Source organism: Triturus cristatus, chromosome 3_2, assembly GCF_964204655.1.
Source record: "Triturus cristatus chromosome 3_2, aTriCri1.1, whole genome shotgun sequence".
Lineage (NCBI taxonomy): Eukaryota > Metazoa > Chordata > Amphibia > Caudata > Salamandridae > Triturus > Triturus cristatus.
The window spans coordinates 899,537,717-899,556,501 of NC_140584.1; the positions used below are offsets into that span (position 1 = coordinate 899,537,717).

Sequence of the window (18,785 nt, forward strand, 5' to 3'; positions counted from 1 at the left end):
AAATGGGGACATCTGTACTCTGTGGTAAGGATATTCTGAAGAAAAATCTGTGGATTGCTTCATGAACAATGAGGTTCCATCCTCCTGTCTGCATTAGGAACGTAATGTCTAGAAAGGAGATCGGGATTGCCGCAGTGTTTGGGTGTTTTAAGTGGAGTTCATGCTGCACACCAAATGTCCGCTACTAATTGTACTTAGTAGCAAACATTGGCCGTCAAAGAGAAATCGATTAAAAGTAAAGGTACGTACTGCAAGTTCAAAGTAAGTGATAGGCTAGGCATTCCCATTTATTTATTGTACCAAGAAAATAATTAGGCCATGAAGTTGTAAAGTAGCGTCATTCATAGTAACCAGAGGTGAAAACTAAGCTGAGCAATGCCTTGTTTGTGACCATATTTGAATGAGAGATGAAATGTTGGTTGCTTCACGCACGGTATTCACAATCTCGTATTGTAATGTTTCATTCAACTAATTTGGTGTCTTGTGAGAACAATGTTTTGATTGGAAGGTAGAGAATGTTTGATTTCATTCGAGTTGAGGTCCAAGTGCCTCGAAGAGCCCCCCTAACATCTGCACTCCTAGAGTGGATCTGGTTTTGGATGGTGATGGGCGGTTATACAGGCGCTGCTTTCTAAACCACTGATGAACAACCAAGCTCTTTGAAGTGAAGAAAATGGCGTCATAGGCATTTGATTACAGACTTAATTCGCAGAACCAAAGGTGTTCTCAAAGTGTAACACAAGCCTTTGAGCAATGGACATGGCTATATAGTTTCCCATAGGTATTCTGATGTTGACTGAACCCGCATTTGAGATGAGTGAGTAGGGGTCCTGTGGACCCTTCGGCATTTGAGATGAGTGAAGGGGAGCCCCTTTTCTCTTTCTTGATATGCACACTGTGGTCCCTGTAAAATGGAGAGAAACCACGTAGCCCACTGGATTTTTTTATCAGCACAGTTAATCTTAAGTGCTCACTATGCTGGAGGCAGGCTGCTCCTTTTGGCGCACACTTCCTTCCAGCAATTTAATGCGTCACCCAGTTTTGGGTCCGTTCTTACCAATGCTAGGGTGCATTTCTACATATATTGAACTGCATACACATTATACATAGCAAAGTAAGTACCTGCGCTTCAATTAGAAAATAGTATCATTATTGTGAAAGTGACACGTATGATAAAATTATAACCTCTCTTCTGATGACATCTCTTCCTGTGATGACATGACATAATTGCACATCTTGTGTCTGCAAATTAGTCCAGCTCCTATCTTATTAGGACTGGTTACCTCCTTTGTTGTTCAGGAGATGGGTGCCTGGGTGCAACGCACATTTGTCAGCTCTCGACAGGATTAATGAATAAGTGGTTTAAGCGTCTGCGGAGCACTGTCCTATTCAGGTATTTTCTATTGGACCGTTGTTCAGGGCTGGGCCACGTGGTGCACTTCGCATGATTAAAGCAGCTCATCTGACAAGGGTTGGACCGCATAAAGAATGATCACCCTGACTCCGAGGGTCTTTGACTACAGCCAGTCTACACTTCAGTGAAATATAACTGACATGTCGGGTGCTTGTACCAGAGTGTTGTGCAGTCTGAACTGCAGGGTCTGCTCTACATAACCAAACTGCACACACAGTAAATGTGCATAGTTTGGCAGCAATCCATTAGAGCTGGGCAAGACTGATGGTCTTATGAATTGAGTCTGACAAGGGTATGGACTCCTCTTGAGATGAAAGGGGAGCATGGGTGTTGATTTCTTACTGGTGCAGGACAGATTCCAAGAAATCCTTAAAATAGATGGAGTGCTAGAAATATAACCACAACGTCTTGATATCCCCTATCCTAGAGGCATTCCAGGAATAAGTCTTTCTTCACAAACGCATATTTTAAAAACTTAAATATGCTTTTGCAGTTTCTCTTAAACAATGCCGAATGTTGTTTTTTTTCTGTGATTAAAACGCCTCTGGATCCGCATTAAATCAAGCAAACATTCGATATTGTCACACTTTTCATCCTCCTGTTCAGTTCCTCTGAATGAGACCACAAAGCAGTTCCCTGTGACTGTGTGCTGTGCTTTGGAAATATTTAATAATAATGATCGATTTCATGACCTAAAGATTAGAGGGAGCAGATTGCTGTTGTAGTCTAAAGACTCCGAATCATTACATCCTTTGGTCAAGGGTGTTAGTGTCATCATACAGAATAAGCATCTTGTGGCCTTCATTTTTTATATTCAACCATTTTACTATTTTAATGATATTTGCGTGTGCCATCGTTTTTTCGAGCGCATTTTAGCTTTAAGCGTTTCCCACCTTTCTTGCTTGGCATGTTCCCTTATTCCTTCAGTGTGTGTGCCTGCATCTTAGGTTTGTGTTACTGCCTGGCACTCTAACCCCAATAGCCTTGGGTGTTTGAGACACGTGTTTCCTACCACACTTTTTAATTGAAATGCCATTGTTGTGCTTGTTCCTCCACACAGTGAAATAGTAATTGGTCACAGTTGTTTTTATCTTCATTTCTTGTGCTTAGATATTTCTGTGGGACCCAAGCACAGGGAAGCAGATTGGGAGAGTGCTGATTGGACATTCAAAGTGGATAACTTGTTTGTGCTGGGAACCCCTCCACCTGTGAGTAAAAACGTACATTGTAATTGGCATGTGTACACATCCTTTGTATTTGAGTGTAAAACATCAAACTTTAGCCTAGCCTTCCTGAGACATGAAGTCCGTAAAGGTTTTGCGGTATGAAATTGCCTGTTGCCCCAAGCATTAATTATTTAGTATGTGCAGTTGCTAAGAAGTGTATTTTATTTTTATTTCCACTCCAAAATTCTGCCATTCAAGATCATAAAGAGACAACTATCTGTAAACTAGCTGTTTGCCATTCTGCTAGAGAGTTGGGTAGATTTGAATCAAATCACCCTATATAAGGGTATGTAACCCTGCCTTTGTTATGTGAGCTAGCATCATGGATATTTAGTACTTTGCATGGCAAGCTCTGATATCTGATCTTGGGTTTAGTGCTTGGATGATGTCTTTTGATGCTTCTGTGTAGAGAGGGTGGAAAGGAGTGTGTGGTGTTTGGTGGGAGGTAAGAAGTTGAGGTTGGTACACTGTTGGGTATATATAAAGATCATGGGGCTTAATGCATATTCCACCAGCAAGATTCAAAGTATTCGTTTGCTGAGCCATAGATTTCTGCGAAGGTGATTGAATATGGGGCGATGATGGTTCATGCCAGCTCCTCTTTCGGTAACAGTGTTGTTGAGAGAGAATCTTGGAGATGTCTGGCACTCGAACATCTTTGAATCATGTGGGCCATGTTGTACACCTGCACAGTGTTTTTGGGTTCCAGACCTTGCGTTTTAGAGTACACTAAAAAAAGTGTTTGGGGGCGTGACTTGTACAATTTTTTATTTTTTTAGTATCTCAGTGTGCTGGGGATGTCAGAAGGGCTACTGAACTTTCTGAACAACGTACTTTGTGGTGCTGCACCATCTTCCTTCACAGAGGCATCATTGGTGGAGCAAAATGAGTGCTATGCATAAGTCTTTCTCAAGGGAAAGTTTATAGCTGTTCACGCCTTCCCTCATTCGCAGATCTTAGCCACTTTCGTCCTGATGCATTACTTTACGGTCATTGTGGAAGCTTCAAAAGGAATCTTCGAATAGCTCTCTACTAGGAGGCAATGAAAGTGGCTCAGGTTTTGCCATTAGTCTTTGGATAGAAAAGTAACCTGGGACTTTCTTAGTATGATAGTTTGTCCTTTTTGTACCCTACTTCCCAGATCTGCTATTAAAGTGGATTCCTTTGGATCCTATTTAGCCACCATAGGCCAAAAATATTTTTTGTTGTTTAACCTTGCAGATCACTGTATTGAAGTGTCATTTTAAGAGACATGTATTTATTTCCCAGAGTATAAAGACCATGCAGTGTGGGAACTGAATATTATTTTCTTTGTGTTGGTGTATAGGCCTGTGGCTGTCCTTGAGCTTGAACTGGTAACTTTAAAGTCTTTGATTTCAGCTGTGCATAGCATATATTGCACTTTTTATTTTACTAAAGATAAGATTGTTTTTATGACTAGCCATCGATTTTTCTTTGCTCCAGGTCTGGTCAAATTAAAAAATCTGTAAGATATTTCTTCCTTTCCTCTTTCTCATACCTTCCTTTTAGCTACGGAAAGCATTAAAGGCCTCCTGTACTAAGTATTATTGTGGTAGAAATTGGACGATCAGGCTGTTTCCGACCGCAAAAATCCTTTTACATATGTACAAAACACAAATTGCCATTTAGTAACTTGGTACTGAATCGCATTGTGTGTTTTTGCGATTCCTTATTTTGAAGTGGCATATTTAGAGTGCCCCTTCCAAATTCTAAATCTGAATGGGATGATAGTTTAGCAACCGAATTTTATGGCAAGGCCCGGAGGCCAATATTATGCATATACCTTTATTACTATTCAAACACAGCAGCAACATCACATAGAATTAGAATACAAAAACCACTCTAGAACACTGAACATGCTTATATTCCCAGAACAGGCAGCCATCTTCCTCTTTTGTTGCTGCTCGAACACAAGATAAGTACTATCATTTGTAATGTCTAATAAATAGCTTAATTAATATTTATATATAATTGTTAGAAATAGATATTTTATAAAGGGAAAGTAATAAGGAATAAGAGGTTGTAAGTCAATATTGTTAGGTTGATTTGTATGATAGAAGGCTGTATGCTGTGGTATTAAGCGGATGGTAGGTTTAAAATATAAGAAGTGGAAATATTGGGGTGGCATTTAAAATGAGTCTGGTTGAGCGAACAAGTTTATTTTTATGAGGAGGACGCGAGAAGTTAAACTCGCGCAAGGAGTTTACCTTTGAAAAATAACTAAGCTCTCACGCGCGAGGACAGATTGGCAGCGCGTCAGTAGGAGCGGACTGCTTGACGCGCATCAGCACGTGAGGGTATCCGGCGCTCGAGCGGTTAGAATGACACGCTCGAGCGCGTTTGCAATCCAGACAGTAAATAAAGGGAAAATGGATTAAATGAGCCGCTGGATGGTTGGGAAGCACTAAAAAGACTATTAAAGGAAACCTGACAGCCGTATTTAGGGAATTTGATGTGAAAGATATGAAATGTCAGTTTCGGTCAGAAACTGATCGTTTCTACACGGAGAGGTCAAGTTTTGGTCAGTGAGATTGGGAAGTGAGCTTAGTTGATTGTTTTTTGGAAGGAGTTTATAATAGAGAGGTATGAATTGGCAGTTTTGAAAAAGGAAAATTAAATGGAGGTTATTTTTTTTGGAAAGGTGCTGTTTATGGTTTAAATGTTTTTATTGCATTTTCAACATAGATATATGCATGTAACAACTCCCGTACAGGCTAGAATACCAACCCCTGCCATGCCGGTCAACATCACCTCTCGCGTGTGTAACATGTACAGGAGCTGCACATTACTTTGCTATAACCCGGCTTCTCGCAGTTATAATACAAAACAACAACCTATCCCACCAAAAAAAAAAAAATGAAAACCCTCTCCCCTCCCCATCAACCCCCGTGCTCCGCGTCGTTCCTAACCCCTCGTTGCGCTGCTAGTGCCCTCCTTCGTCCGAGGCTTCCGCAAGACGCAGCAATCTTAGATATCTGGGACAAGTGACTTCCCTGAATTTTCGGCCAAGATCGACAGGAAGGGCCGCCATAACTCTCTAAATCTCTCCCCTTCCCCGGTCATGTTCAGTGCCAATTTTTCCATACCCAAGACATACCATAAACGATGCAGCCACCCCGTAAAAGTCGGCCCCTGAGGAGTACCCCAGTGACTGAGAATGTTTTGGATAGCGGACCCTAGTGCAATGGCCATCAATCGACCCCTACGGGACCGTAACGGGTAAGTCAAAGGGTTGGGCAGGCCGAGAAGTACATATGCCGGGAAACGTGGTATCTCCGTCTCAAAATGCCTGTCAATTTCGTCTAACACTTGCTGCCAGTAAGATCTGAGATGGGTACATTCCCACAGGACATGGGTGAGACTGCCCACCACCCCACAACCCCTCCAGCACCGCGCCTCCCGGGCCCGATCCATCTGATGCAAACGCTCCGGGGTGTAATACCAATACGTTACAATCTTCGTGAGAGTCTCCGTAAGTCCCATGTGGTATGCAGAATGCCTGGCCCTATAATATATATCGTCCCATTCCTTATGGCTCAGTGTTCTCCCCAGATCTCGGTCCCACCTATTCCTGCTAGAGTTATAGGAGTGTTTATATGTGATCTGCAGTTGCTTATAAAGGTCAGAAATGAGGTGTTTATCTGTTGTGCGTGTAATGAGCCACTGCTCATAAGGGGAGAGGCGCCGCTCCTCCCCAGAGCGAACTTGTGGCTGGAGCGCCCAGTGTCTCACCTGCATATATCGCAGCCTCTCTGTTTCCTGCAACCCAAAGTCCTCCCGCAGCTGAGCAAACGAGTGTACCCCCCCTTCCCCCCCATAAACATGGCAAAGGGACCGGCAACCTGCCGCCTTCCACCCCGCAAAGGCGGCTTCCTCCAGGCCAGGGGTAAAGTCGGGATTGCCCGTCAGCGGGGTAAGCGGAGACGGAAAGGTGGTCAATTTGTGCAGAAGATTGGTGGCATCCCAAACTTCAAGAGGGACACGTGTGATATAAGAGGCATATACATTTGGGGGCCTATGGGGCTTACGTAAGAAGGGGATCTCCTGCAAGGGACGCGCCGCAATAGCCTGGTTCTGGAACAGCCAATGTTTCTCCGATTCCCATTTACTCCACTCCACCAAATATCTCAATTGGGCAGTTTGGAAGTAGAGTCTCAAGTCCGGGACCCCGAGGCCCCCCGCCTCCGGGCTCAACAACGTCGGTGCTCGCCGCATACGCGGCCTCCGCCCCCTCCAGACGAAGTAGGACAACTCCAACTGCATCGCATTGATCCGTCCCCTCGGCGACGGAGAGGGATAGTACGAAAGAGATACAAAATCTGCGGAAGGATGGTCATCTTTACTGCGGCAATCCTACCCAACCAGGAAAGGGGGCAGTGCCGCCACCGGTCAAGCTGCCGACGTATTCTGTCACGCAGTAGAGTTTAGTTCAAATCGACCACCGCAGGCAGCGAGGGGGCCAATTGGATCCCCAAGTATGAGATTGCGGCCGCTGACCAACCAATGGGGAGGCGGGCCTGTAGGCTCGCTCGCGTAGAACTAGATAATGATAAGTCCAACGCTACAGACTTCTCTGCATTTACTTTAAACCCGGCCGCCCGAGCAAACCCCTCCAGCTCCTTCCAGGATGCCGGGAGAGCGGACAGTGGGTCAGACAACGACAACAGAACACCATCCGCGTATAAACTTATCGTGTGGACATAACCCCCGAACCGAATCCCCGAGACCTCCGGGTTCTGTCTCAGCCTCTGGGCCAAGGGCTCCATATAGAGGGCAAAAAGGAGGGGGGGATAATGGGCACCCCTGCCTCGTGCCTCTCTCAATTCGGAATCTGGAGGACGTGAAGCCATTCACTCTAACGACCGCGGTGGGGGACCTATAACAATTAAGGATGTGTGTGCGAAACCGTGCACCCAGACCCGCTCTCTCCAACACCTGTTCCAGGAATGGCCAATGAACGCGGTCAACCGCTTTCTCCGCGTCAATGGCCAACACCATAAATTCCCCCGGAACCCGAGCCGCCTTTTCAATAAGATGCTAAATCCGTTTCGTGTTGTCTGCCGTTTGTCGTTCAGGGATAAAGCCTGCCTGATCCGGGTCTACGAGGAGTGGCATCTGGGGGCCAAGGCGGGCAGCAAGAATCCCTGTGTACAGTTTAAGATCCACGTTAAGGAGGGATATTGGACGATAAGAACCACACCGCGAGCAGTCTTTCCCAGGTTTTGGGATATCCACAATCGAGGCCTCCAGGAGGTCACCGGGAATAGCTCCCTGAGCGGCAAAAGAATTAAACAACCAAGTGAGGATCGGGGCCAACTGGGGGCAGAATTTCTTGTAAAAGATGGCCGGAAAGCCGTCGGGGCCCGTGGTTTTACCAAACCTGAGACGAGAAATGGCGGACACGACCTCCTCCAGTTGAATGGGTCTATCTAGATGACCTGCTTGCGCCTTAGAGAGAACCGGTAGTGTAATCGAGTCTAAAAAAGCCGTTCCATCAGAACGGTCTAGGGGGGCCTCCGCATACAGTGTCTCGTAGAACTCTCGAAAGGCTTCTGCGATATCCCTGTCCTCCGTCGCCTCCACCCCGTTTGCCCGAGAGATCTTCTTGACTCCCTGTCGTTGACGAGCCTCACGAAGCTTGTGGGCCAGAAGGCGTCCACATTTGTCCCCCCCTGCATAATAGGCGTGTCGCAACCGTAATGCCGCAAACTCCGCCCTATCTTGGTCAAGTGCCGTTAGCTGTTGGCGAGCGGCCTTATGCTGTCGCCAAACTCTCGGAGCCCCCGTCCGCTGGTGTATCCGCTCCAATTCCCGGACCTGCTGCGTGAGCTCCCCCCGTTTGTTCTCCCGCTCCCTATTGTCCGCCGCCGCGATGGAGATGAACTCTCCCCGCAAGACTGCCTTCAACACCGACCACTGCGTGGCAGGTGTGGTGTCCGTGTTATCATTGTGTTTAAGGAAGTCTCGAATCTGATGCTGGATTTTGTTGAGCACTGCCTCCCGGTGCAAGAGGGCGTCCCGTAGTCGCCAAACCCTAGATTGACGCGACATGGGTGAGAGGGTGAAAATCGCGGTCACCGGAGCGTGGTCCGATAAAGATGCTGTGCCTATCTCCGCTGCCGTAGCGATCGCCCGCGCCGACGAAGACACCAGGAAATGGTCCAGTCTGGCGTAGGTCTTATGCGCATTAGAATAAAAGGTGTATTCTCTATCCCGTGGATGCATACTATGCCATAAGTCGCAGAACCCCAGCTCCCGCAGGTACAGGAGCCCCTCGGTAGAAATTGCCCCAGTCTGGTGAGAGCGCTGGCTAGAGCGGTCCTGAGCATTATCAAACACCAAATTAAGGTCCCCCCCCCCCGATGACAACATTGCGATCGGGTGTGGCCGTGGCCTCCAGAATTGCCGCCCGTAAAAAGCGCTCGGCCCCCTCGTTCGGAGCATACAAGGAGCCAATCGTGAACGGTACTCCCCCAAGAGCAAAGCGGTATATCAATAATCGTCCCCTGATCTCCGCTACCTTGTGTAGAACTTCCCCCCGAAACCGCTGTGCCACCAGGATCGCCACCCCTGCTGTTTTGGTTGGTCCCGAGGAGAAGAATTGTGTGGGAAACTTCCGGGACCGAAGCCGATGACAGTCCCGCCCTAGTAGGTGGGTTTCCTGCAACAAACAAAGATCCGCGTGAGTTTTCTAAGCAAGAGAGAACGGCCCTCCGTTTAACGGGATTGTTAAGCCCCCGAACATTCAGGGTCAATATCTTAAGTGTGGTGGGTGGCATGATGTCTCCCCTGGACTACTCTGCCCGTTTGGTGGCCCGCGTTGCGGCGCCTGGACCTCCGCAGCGTGAACTGGTCAGGGACCCATGGGCCCCAAGGATCACTCTAATCGTGAAGGAATGGCAGACGCGGAGCACCGTCCCTCTCCCCTCCCCCACCCCAAAAACCCCCAACCCAAAAAACACAACCTCATAATAACATAGAACCAGAAGTCCATCGTTCGTCCATGATCAGCAATAAGACATTGGGGAATGTCCACTAATAAGTGGAAAGAAGCCCTCCCTCCCGCCCAGGTCTGGATCCACTAAGCAGAGTTACTCAGATACCTTGCTTGACCAGTTCAGCCATTGTTAGTACCAGAAAGGTCCGAGGTGACGGCCTCCAGCGCCGATAGGCGGCCCCTTGTGATCTCCGCAGCCGGCGGCTTCTTGGACCGGCGTTTACACCCCTGTTGCCGCCAGCGAGGCCCAGTGTTCTCAGCCCCCACTGTGGGTGACTCCTCCGCTCCCGTCTCATCCGGGGGGTCCACCCCCAGTAACTTGCAGGCTTCCGACAAAGAGCGCAACTGGTAGAGCTTGTCCTCCTTCCGGAACACCAAATGAAAGGGGTGACCCCAGCTGTAGGGAATGTTGTTCTGCTGAAGGTGTGTCGTAACGGGTCTAAAGAGACGCCGCTTCTGCAGCGTGAGGGCGGACAAGTCCTGATAGAGCACCGGGCTATGGCCACGAAACTGCAAGGGGTGCATCTTTCTCGCGCTTTGCATTATCAACTCCTTGGTGCGGTAATCCTGTACACACACCAGAATGTCTGAAGGGGGAGACGACGGTGCCCTGGGGGGCCCTGTCCTATGGGCCCGATCTATCACCAACTCCGTGTCTAGAGGGCGCTCCAGGATGTGATTGAAGAGTTCCCTCGCGTAGGCAAGAATATCTTTTGAGGCATCGTCCATCTTCCCCCCCTGACACGGATGTTATGGCGACGGGAGCGGTTTTCGAGATCCTCAAGATGGCCCTGAAGGTCCACTTGCTGGTCGTGCAGTCGAATGATTTCCTGCTGCAGAGTCGCGACCTCCTCATCTCTCCCATCACTCTTGCCCTCCAGCTCTGCGACCCTCTCACCGATGCCGTCCACGTCTCGGCGGACCTCCTTGAGTTTCGATTTGAACTCTTGCTTGAAGGATTGTATGTCCGCCCGCAACGCGGCTAACATCGACTCCATGAAGGCCTTAGTAATGGGCTCAGACCCTCCGGGGCCGTCTCCCCCCCCCCCGTGATCCGAGGCCGCGGGCATCTTCCCGTCCGGACCCCTGGAAAACAGGTCTTTAATGGTTTTGTCCTGCCTCTTCCTTTGGATGGACATCACTCCGCTCTCAGTGCCCCTGGCTATCGTGTGGGGAGCCCCCGTCCCCCTCCACTCCTCCGCTGGGAAGCCTCTTTCCGACGAGCCGCTGTGCCCCAACTATCACCACCAGCTGCACCAACTCCCTCCGCGGCCAGCAGGGACCTCCAACTCTCCAAAGCTCGCCACGTGCTCTTCCCTGTCCTCTTGGTCTGTCAACTCACCGGCTGCCGCCGTCGCGGGCCTCACCCCCAGCACGTAGTGTCCTTCTCCTCCTGCAGGCGCGGGGCTCAAGTTAACCCTTATGCTCCCAGGCACAGTAGTGGCGGACTTCGATGCACCGCCGAGTACCGGCTCCGAGCCTCCGAACCGGAGAACCCCGACTGCCAGCGTGTCCAGCGCGCCACGACTCAACCCCAGCCAGTCTCTCCGATGTCCAAGGGGGTAGAGGGAGGGCCCCCCACCGCTCGTGGCCGGCTTCCAACAACCCAGCCGTTACTCCATGCGCCAAGGGCCGCTCCACAAGCCTCTCCGCTACTGCCCTCGGCGTCCCCGACCCTCCGGCAACTCAGTACCCCAGCAGCAAGGGCCAAGCCTCGAACCCCAGGCACCACTTCCAGCAGCTCCAGACCCCCGGGCTGCAATCAACTCAAGGGCTCGGACCGGGGAATCTCCACCTCCTGGGAGAGAGCAGGTAGCCGACCCCCGTCACCGCCAAGCTGGGCGTGACTCGCTCTCCCGGGCTGCTCCTCCACGCGCCGCTCCTCACCTCCAATGCTGCCTCAGCGCTATGTACGCAGGGGGGGGAGGGAGGGTAGGGGGTGCCTCCCGCCACCTCGGGGTCCCCCAGGCCCCCCATCTTACAGCAGCTCCAAGTCCAGTTCTTGCTACATGCCGCGGGCCACCGATCTCCTTGTCCTGGCTCTTGCGTCACTCCCGGCTGTCCAAGATGGCGGGTCGGGCCCTTCCGCAGCAGCGACGCCACTCCACCGGTCTCGGGGGGGCTCCCACCTCCGTCTCCGCGACCCTCTGTGAGTGCGGGTGCTCGCCACTCTGGAGATCCGGGAATCCCTCCGCCGCTCGATCACCCCTCGGGGAGCTGCCTCGTCCGTGCGGCCGCAGCGCTTCCCCGCACCACCTCTCTCTTCTCGCCCTCGCGTCCGCTTCTCAGCCGCCAACCCCCGCTCCGCTGCTTCGGAGTCCAATCCCGAGGGTCCGGGAGTGCCTCTCGAGGATCTTGAATGCTGTTGTCGACCTTACGGCCGGTGCTTGATCCGACCTCGGCGGGAGCTCCGGAGCAGGACGACTGCTCACTCCGCCATCTTGGCTCCGCCCCCGAAAGGTGCTGTTTAGTGAGAAAATATTTTTGTGAATTAATATTTGAAATGTGAAGGAAATCTAGAGGAAAAAATGAAAGCCTATATGGATAAAATCTTTAAGGGGTTATCAGCCTTAATAGATAAAAAAAATAGAAAAAACTTTTGAAACAAGTGTGAAGAAAAGGGAGACTAGGCAGAAAAGTGGTGAGGTGTAAAGTTTTTGGACTACAGAGGAAGTTGATGTGGTGGAAGGAGTGTCGGGAGAAGGTCAGAAAAGGAAAGAGAAGAGAAAGAATGTAGAAAAAGGAAAGAACATGAGGAATGATGAACATAAGGTTCAGAAAGGAAAGGCTATAAAGGCCAACGTTCGCGCTATAAAGGCGCAAAAGAGGAAACATAGTGCTGTATCGTGTGATTCAAGCTCATCCTCGGGTGATGTTGAATTGACATGTAGTTCAAGCCTGGAGTATTCGGATGTTGAGGAGGTCCCAAGAAAGAAAAGAAAAATTGATGAGAAAGAGATCAAATTGGAAATTGGGGATTTTGTAGATCCTCAAGGAGAGGATATGTTTGATCCTTTACTGATACAACATCCATTATCTCCACAATGGACTCCGGCTGATCATGTAGCCAAATATATAAGATTTTGGATTAGAAGAGAGATCCCTAAAGAAGTGAGAACAAGGCTACGTTCGGAGTGTCCAAGACCTAGTCTCAATAGTAAGGTGGCGTACAACCTGAACTAGATCAAAAGATGCTAGCTTTCATTAATAAAAGTGGAAAGGACCCGAGAAGGGGTCTAGACAAAGGTCAAAAGGCTATCAAGACAGGCTTTTGGATGTGTTGGGACCGCTTACAAAAGTTTTTGATGTGTGCGAGGAGGCTCATAGCAATAATACTGGTGTGGATGTAATTGAAACGCGCCTGTGGTTGCAGAGAGCAATATGTTTACTTGGGAACGCAAATGCAGCTTTGTGCATAGAAAGAAGGAAGTGTATTCTCTTTAAGATTGACCCAAAGCTCGCAGAATTGGCAGGAAAGGAGTTGGGCGAAGAAAGCGAAGGTCTCCTTTTCGGAGATGACTTAGTTAAAGACATGGCAAGATATGTAGGCACATTTAACAGCTTACAAAAAGAGCAAAAGGACATAAGAAAGGTTTTTGGAACGGCCGGGCGAACGCGGGGTTGGTTTCCCGGCCGAGGGTAAGGCTTTACCAGAAGCAGTTTTGGGAGAGGTTCAAGACCCTATGGCACAAGTTACGGAGGTGGTTATGTTTTCATAGGAGGAGGTGTTAGCTTTGGAGGAAAAAGGTGCAATAGAGCCTGCGAGAGGTTGTTTTATAAGCAATTTGTTTTTAGTGGAGAAAAAAGAGAAAGGAATGAGACCGGTAATAAATCTAAGGGAGTTAAACGATTGGGTTGGTTACAATCACTTCAAGATGGAAGGGATTCATATGCTGAGAGACCTGTTGAGGAAAGGAGATTGGATGACGAGGTTAGACTTGAAGGACGCTTATCTAACGATTCCAATGTGTCAAGAGCAAAGGGACCTTTTGCAATTCAGGTGGAAAGGGAGGAGATAGAGGTTCAAGAGTCTTCCGTTTGGGCTAACATCGGCTCCTTGGTGCTTTACAAAAGTGATGAGACCTGTGGTAGCCTGGTTGAGGTCAAGAGGGATTCTTCTGATTGTGTATCTGAACGATATCCTGATTATGGCAGAGGAGAGAATTCTAGCAAGGGAACAAACCGAGTTTGCAGTGAAAGTCATAGAGGATCTGGGATTTGTAGTGAACAGGGAGAAGTCTTGTATAGATCCAAAACAGGAAATGACATTTTTAGGCTTTCAGATATTGACATTGGAATGCGTATTGAAATTGCCGATGGAGAATCAGGAAGGAGGTGAGGAGAGTCAGGAATGCGGAGTGGATTACTCTGAGGCAGTTGGCTCGTTTGCTAGGCCTACTATCCTCATCGATTCAGGCGATTTTCCCGGTACCTCTTCATTATCGAGCTTTACAGAGATTGAAGGCATTTCATTTAAGGAAAGACGCAAGATATTCACAGAAAGTGAGAATGAATCAAGAAACACAGGAGGAGTTGGATTGGTGGATGATGAGTTTAGAAGCATGGAATGGAACGGCGATTTTTGGAGAGATGCCAGAGATAGAGTCGGATGCGAGCATGCACGGATGGGGTGCAAGGTGTTGAATGGTTGCAACAGACTGACAATGGTCAAAGAAAGAGGGAAAGATGCACAAAAATTGTCTGGAACTCTTGGCAGGGTCTTTTGCGATAAAGAGTTTTTTGAAGGATCGAGTGAAGTGTTGTGTACTTTTGAAAATGGACAATTTGTCAGCAGTTCGGTATGTGAACAAAATGGGAGGTGCTCGATCAAGAGGGTTGGCGGAGCTAGCCAAGGAGTTTTGCTTGACAAGGGAAATAAAAGTTCAAGCTCAGTATATACCAGGGTTGAACAACGTAGAAGCGGATTGGTATTCAAGATACCTGAGGGATGTAAGCAATTGGAGACTGACGAGGGAAGTTTTTCTGAGTTTGGAGAAGATGTGGGGTCCATTAAAGGTGGATCTTTTTGCAGACTGAATGCTCAGTTGAAAGATTTCTACAGTTGGAGACCGGATCCAGAGGCGAAAGGGGTAGATACATTTCTACAGATTTGGAAAGAGGGGAGGAATTATGCCTTTCCTCCGTTTTCAATGATCCAGAGAGTACTGAACAAGGTCAGGAGGGAACAAGCGGAGTTAGTTCTGATAACCCCTTTTTGGAGAGCTCAGGTGTGGTTTCCAGACTTAATTAACCTTTTGGTGGAGGATCTGGTAGTCTTGCCGAATATAAGGGAAATTCTTCAAGATGTTCAAGGGAACGTTCACGAAATGGTGGTGTCAGGGCAGTTAAGGTTAATAGCTTGGTTGATTTCAGGAGAGTATGGCAGATGCATGGATTAACAAAGAGAGCGGAGGATCTTGTGTCTAAATCCTGGTCAAGAGGTACTTCTAGGGCATATGGTTCAGCATGAAGAAAATGGAATGATTGGTGTATTAAGAGGGGTTTGGATCCCATATCGGCACCTGTGGTAGGCGTTGCCGATTATTTGTCAGAGCAATTTGAAGAGGGTTTGGCATATAGTACAGTAAATTCTAGTAGGTCAGCAATTTCGGCAGATCATGCTTTGGTTGAAGGACTTCCTGTTGGTCAACATGCTAACATGCTTTGGTTAAAAAATTAGTTAAAAGTGTACGTATTGTGCACCACCAAGGGCTAAGTATTCATCCCTTTAGGATGTTTCAGTGGTAGTTAAAGAATTGGAAAGTTGGGGAGCGAATTCTGGTTTGGATCTGAAACTTTTATCATGGAAATTGGCTATGCTTTTGTGTCTAGTTTCTTTTAGGAGGGTTTCGGATGTAAGAGCTTTAGAGGTAAATTCAAGGTTTTTTTCAACCAGAGGGGGTAGTTTTAGAAATTAGGAAAAGGATAAAAACTATGTCTAAATCAGTCTTTTACCCACTTTTTGAATGAAATAAGGTTTTATGTGTGGTTAGTTGTTTAAAGGAGTATGAGAAAAGAACTTTAGGTTTGAAATCAGAAAGTTGTATGCAATTGTTAATTTCTTATGTGAAACCATATAAGGCCGTTTCAACCCCCACCATAGCGAGGTGGATAAGGGGTATAATGATTAAGGCTGGTGTGGATATTAGTGTTTTTGGAGCACCTTCAGTAAGAGGAGCGATGGCGAGTAAAGCTTTCATGAGAGGATTTAGTTGGAATGGAATTATGAAAGTGGCAGATTGGTCTAATGAAAATACCTTTAGAAGGTTTTACTTTAAACCTGTGGAAAATGTGTTGGTATCCGTTTTAGAAGAACTTTGAACATGCATAATATTGGCCTCCGGGCCTTGCCATAAAATGCAGATTTTCCACAGTTTTAATGTATAGAAAATCATGATTTTATTAAAGGCACGGAGGCTAATATTATCCCTCCACTGTGCCCACCCATTATTATCAATGCATTTGTTTGTTTTGTAGGTTAAAAGAAGAGGAGAGTTGAAGATGTTTGAAGACTGAGGAGTATTGAAGACGTAAGGATGTTTTATAATGGGACTTGTTTTTTCGCAGCTACAAAGAGGAAGATGGCTGCCTGTTCTGGGAATATAAGCATGTTCAGTGTTCTAGAGTGTTTTGTATTCTAATTCTATGTGATGTTGCTGCTGTGTTTGAGTAGTAATAACGGTATATGCATAATATTAGCCTCCGTGCCTTTAATAAAATCATTATTTTCTATACATTAAAACTGTGGGAAATCTGCATTACGATTGCAACACATTTTATATTTTACCGACTCCTTGAAGGAGGTGGTAACCCCATCGCAAATGGGAAGGGGTTCCCAAGGGATCTCTTTGCCTTTTGAGAATGGAAAACCAATCCCACGGACCAATGCCTACTCTTCCAAGATTTAATTGCAAAGTTTCACTTTTCATTTTTAAACGCATCCTGTTTTCCTTTAAGGAAAGTAGGTTGGATTTAAAAGAAAAAAGATTGGTTTATTAAAAAGAAATCACATACATGGTGGTCTGCTGACCCCAGCAGTTCCTAATGGATGGACTTCGACCCATCCTCCAATTTTTTGATGCACCCACAAGACAGCTGGTGGTCCAAGCATCAGTGCTGTCCAGGCTGGACTATGCCAGCTCCCTACTGGCGGGGATAAACCAGTCAGTATTTCTGCGGCTCCAGCGGGTTCAAAACGCTGCGGCCCGACTGGTGACAGGTCTGCCTAGGCGATGCTCGGTGTCCAATACTCTGCGCTCTCTCCACTGGCTCCCTGTGCAGCAGAGGATTAGATTTAAGGTTTTCTGCTTTGCTTTTAAAATCCTAAAGGGTACTCCCCCACAAATCTTGGAGAAATTGCTGATTCCCTATGTCCCCTCTCGCACTCTTAGATCGCTAGGCCAGAACTTAGCAGTGGTCCCGCGTTTTAAGTTGAGCAGAATTGGTGGCCGCTCCTTTCGAGTCCTGGCAGCGAGTTGGTGGAATTCTCTTCCTCCACAAATCCGGGCCATCGATGAGCTCCTTCAGTTTAGACGGGCTATCAAGACCTTTTTATTTGTTTAGCTTATCTGTTGTGTCTCGTCTCCTTTTGTCCGCTTTTAGTGCTGTGTTGTGTTCACCTTCTCAAAGCGCCAGGACGCCCCTTTGCTGGGGCAGCTGTGCGCGGTACAAATAAAAATAACATAACATAACATCGCAAGTTGCGACTTACCTCATAAATATGCATGAGGTAGGTCTATTTACGAACCACTAGGAAATCACAAATGAAACTCATTTGTGATTTCCAATTCCTAGCAATTCATCAGGAATACAGATTTCCTAATTTTGAAAAGTAGCTGCAAAACCTTTGTTACAGGTAAGTAACTTTTTATTTGCTATACAAGTTTGTTTGTGTGAAAACGAAGTGTGAAAACTAAGTGCAAAACTAGTTGCAAAGCAACCAATAACTATACAAGTGAGAAAGGGAAGGGATGATGCATGAGGTCCCTCATATTGGCGGCTGCCATCTTATCCAAATCTCCAACAATATTAAAGTGGCAACTAGGACATAGAGAAACCATGCCTGTGCCACGATCCGTTAGATGGTGGCCATCTTGAAATGAGCTAAAATCTCTCCCATTCCAAGCCACAACTACACAATTGTTTCAGGATAAAGACTCCTGAACATCTATGCAGCTGCGTTTTCCCACTTGCCTTCCAGTTTTATAGAGGAATATTAAGAAACAAAGCCAGAAAACCTCTGTAAATAATTAATTTAATCTACAAACACTCCAGTTACCTAGAATCCACTTAACTCTCTTGCACCTCTACCTACCTCACTCCTGCCAGTCCATTCAAATATACATTTTCAGGGCATGGAATTGTGTCGAAGTTGGACACAGCTCCATTGGACCCCTTCCTGGATCACCTTACACCTGAGAAGATGTGCAGTAGGTGAACAAGGGCAGGACTGGTTGCAGTATCGCAGTGATAGGTTTTTTCGCCTAGCATAGTGGCAGACTATATGTGTAATCCACACACTTTCTGCCCTGTAATGTACTAAAGAGGTTGTTCCCTTTGGATGGGCATGAATAAGCGTTGAAAAATGTACATAACTGCTTTAAAAGAAAAGTCATCCTGATTGTAAGTTAATGTAGAGATATTGAGGCCCAGGGATCCCAAGTTCTGGAGAAAATTGCTCGATTTGTCAAATTGATTATTTATTTCTTGGAGGAAAGACTCAAGGCACTGGACCTCTATGGCCTCAAAAAGTATACACGCTTGTAGTAGTGAGTCAGTTTCACTCCCTCGTTATCAAAACAATCCAATAAGTTGGTGAATCCAAAATGTTATTTATTTGTTCAGATAAAAGGCTTTATATTTCAAATGATCCAGTTATTAGAACAAGATAGATTCATCGAGGTAAGGTGAACAAGCCAAATTTAGAGCGGAGGTGAACAGCCAACACGTGTTTCGCCCTTGTGGCACGGTTTCTGGCCAGGGCTTTCTCAAGGCTGAAAGAAATAGGGGAGGGGGGGGGGGGGGGGGGGGGGAGGGAAAAAACAGAAAAACGATAAGCCTTAGAAGGGGGTGGGTCTTTTGAAAGGGAAATCTAGTATCACCCGGTGATATTTAGGAAAGGAAAACT

The 18,785-nt window shown here is 47.2% G+C and overlaps 1 protein-coding gene across 1 annotated transcript in view; it reads left to right on the plus strand.

Annotated features, from left to right (window-relative positions):
* Window positions 1-18,785, plus strand: part of NLE1 (notchless homolog 1) — a 203,986-nt gene that overhangs the window by 38,897 nt on the left and 146,304 nt on the right. The window contains exon 6 of the mRNA XM_085647121.1: window positions 2,525-2,622. Within this exon, the coding sequence (XP_085503247.1) occupies window positions 2,525-2,622 (98 nt within the window). The remainder of the gene's footprint in view (window positions 1-2,524; window positions 2,623-18,785) is intronic.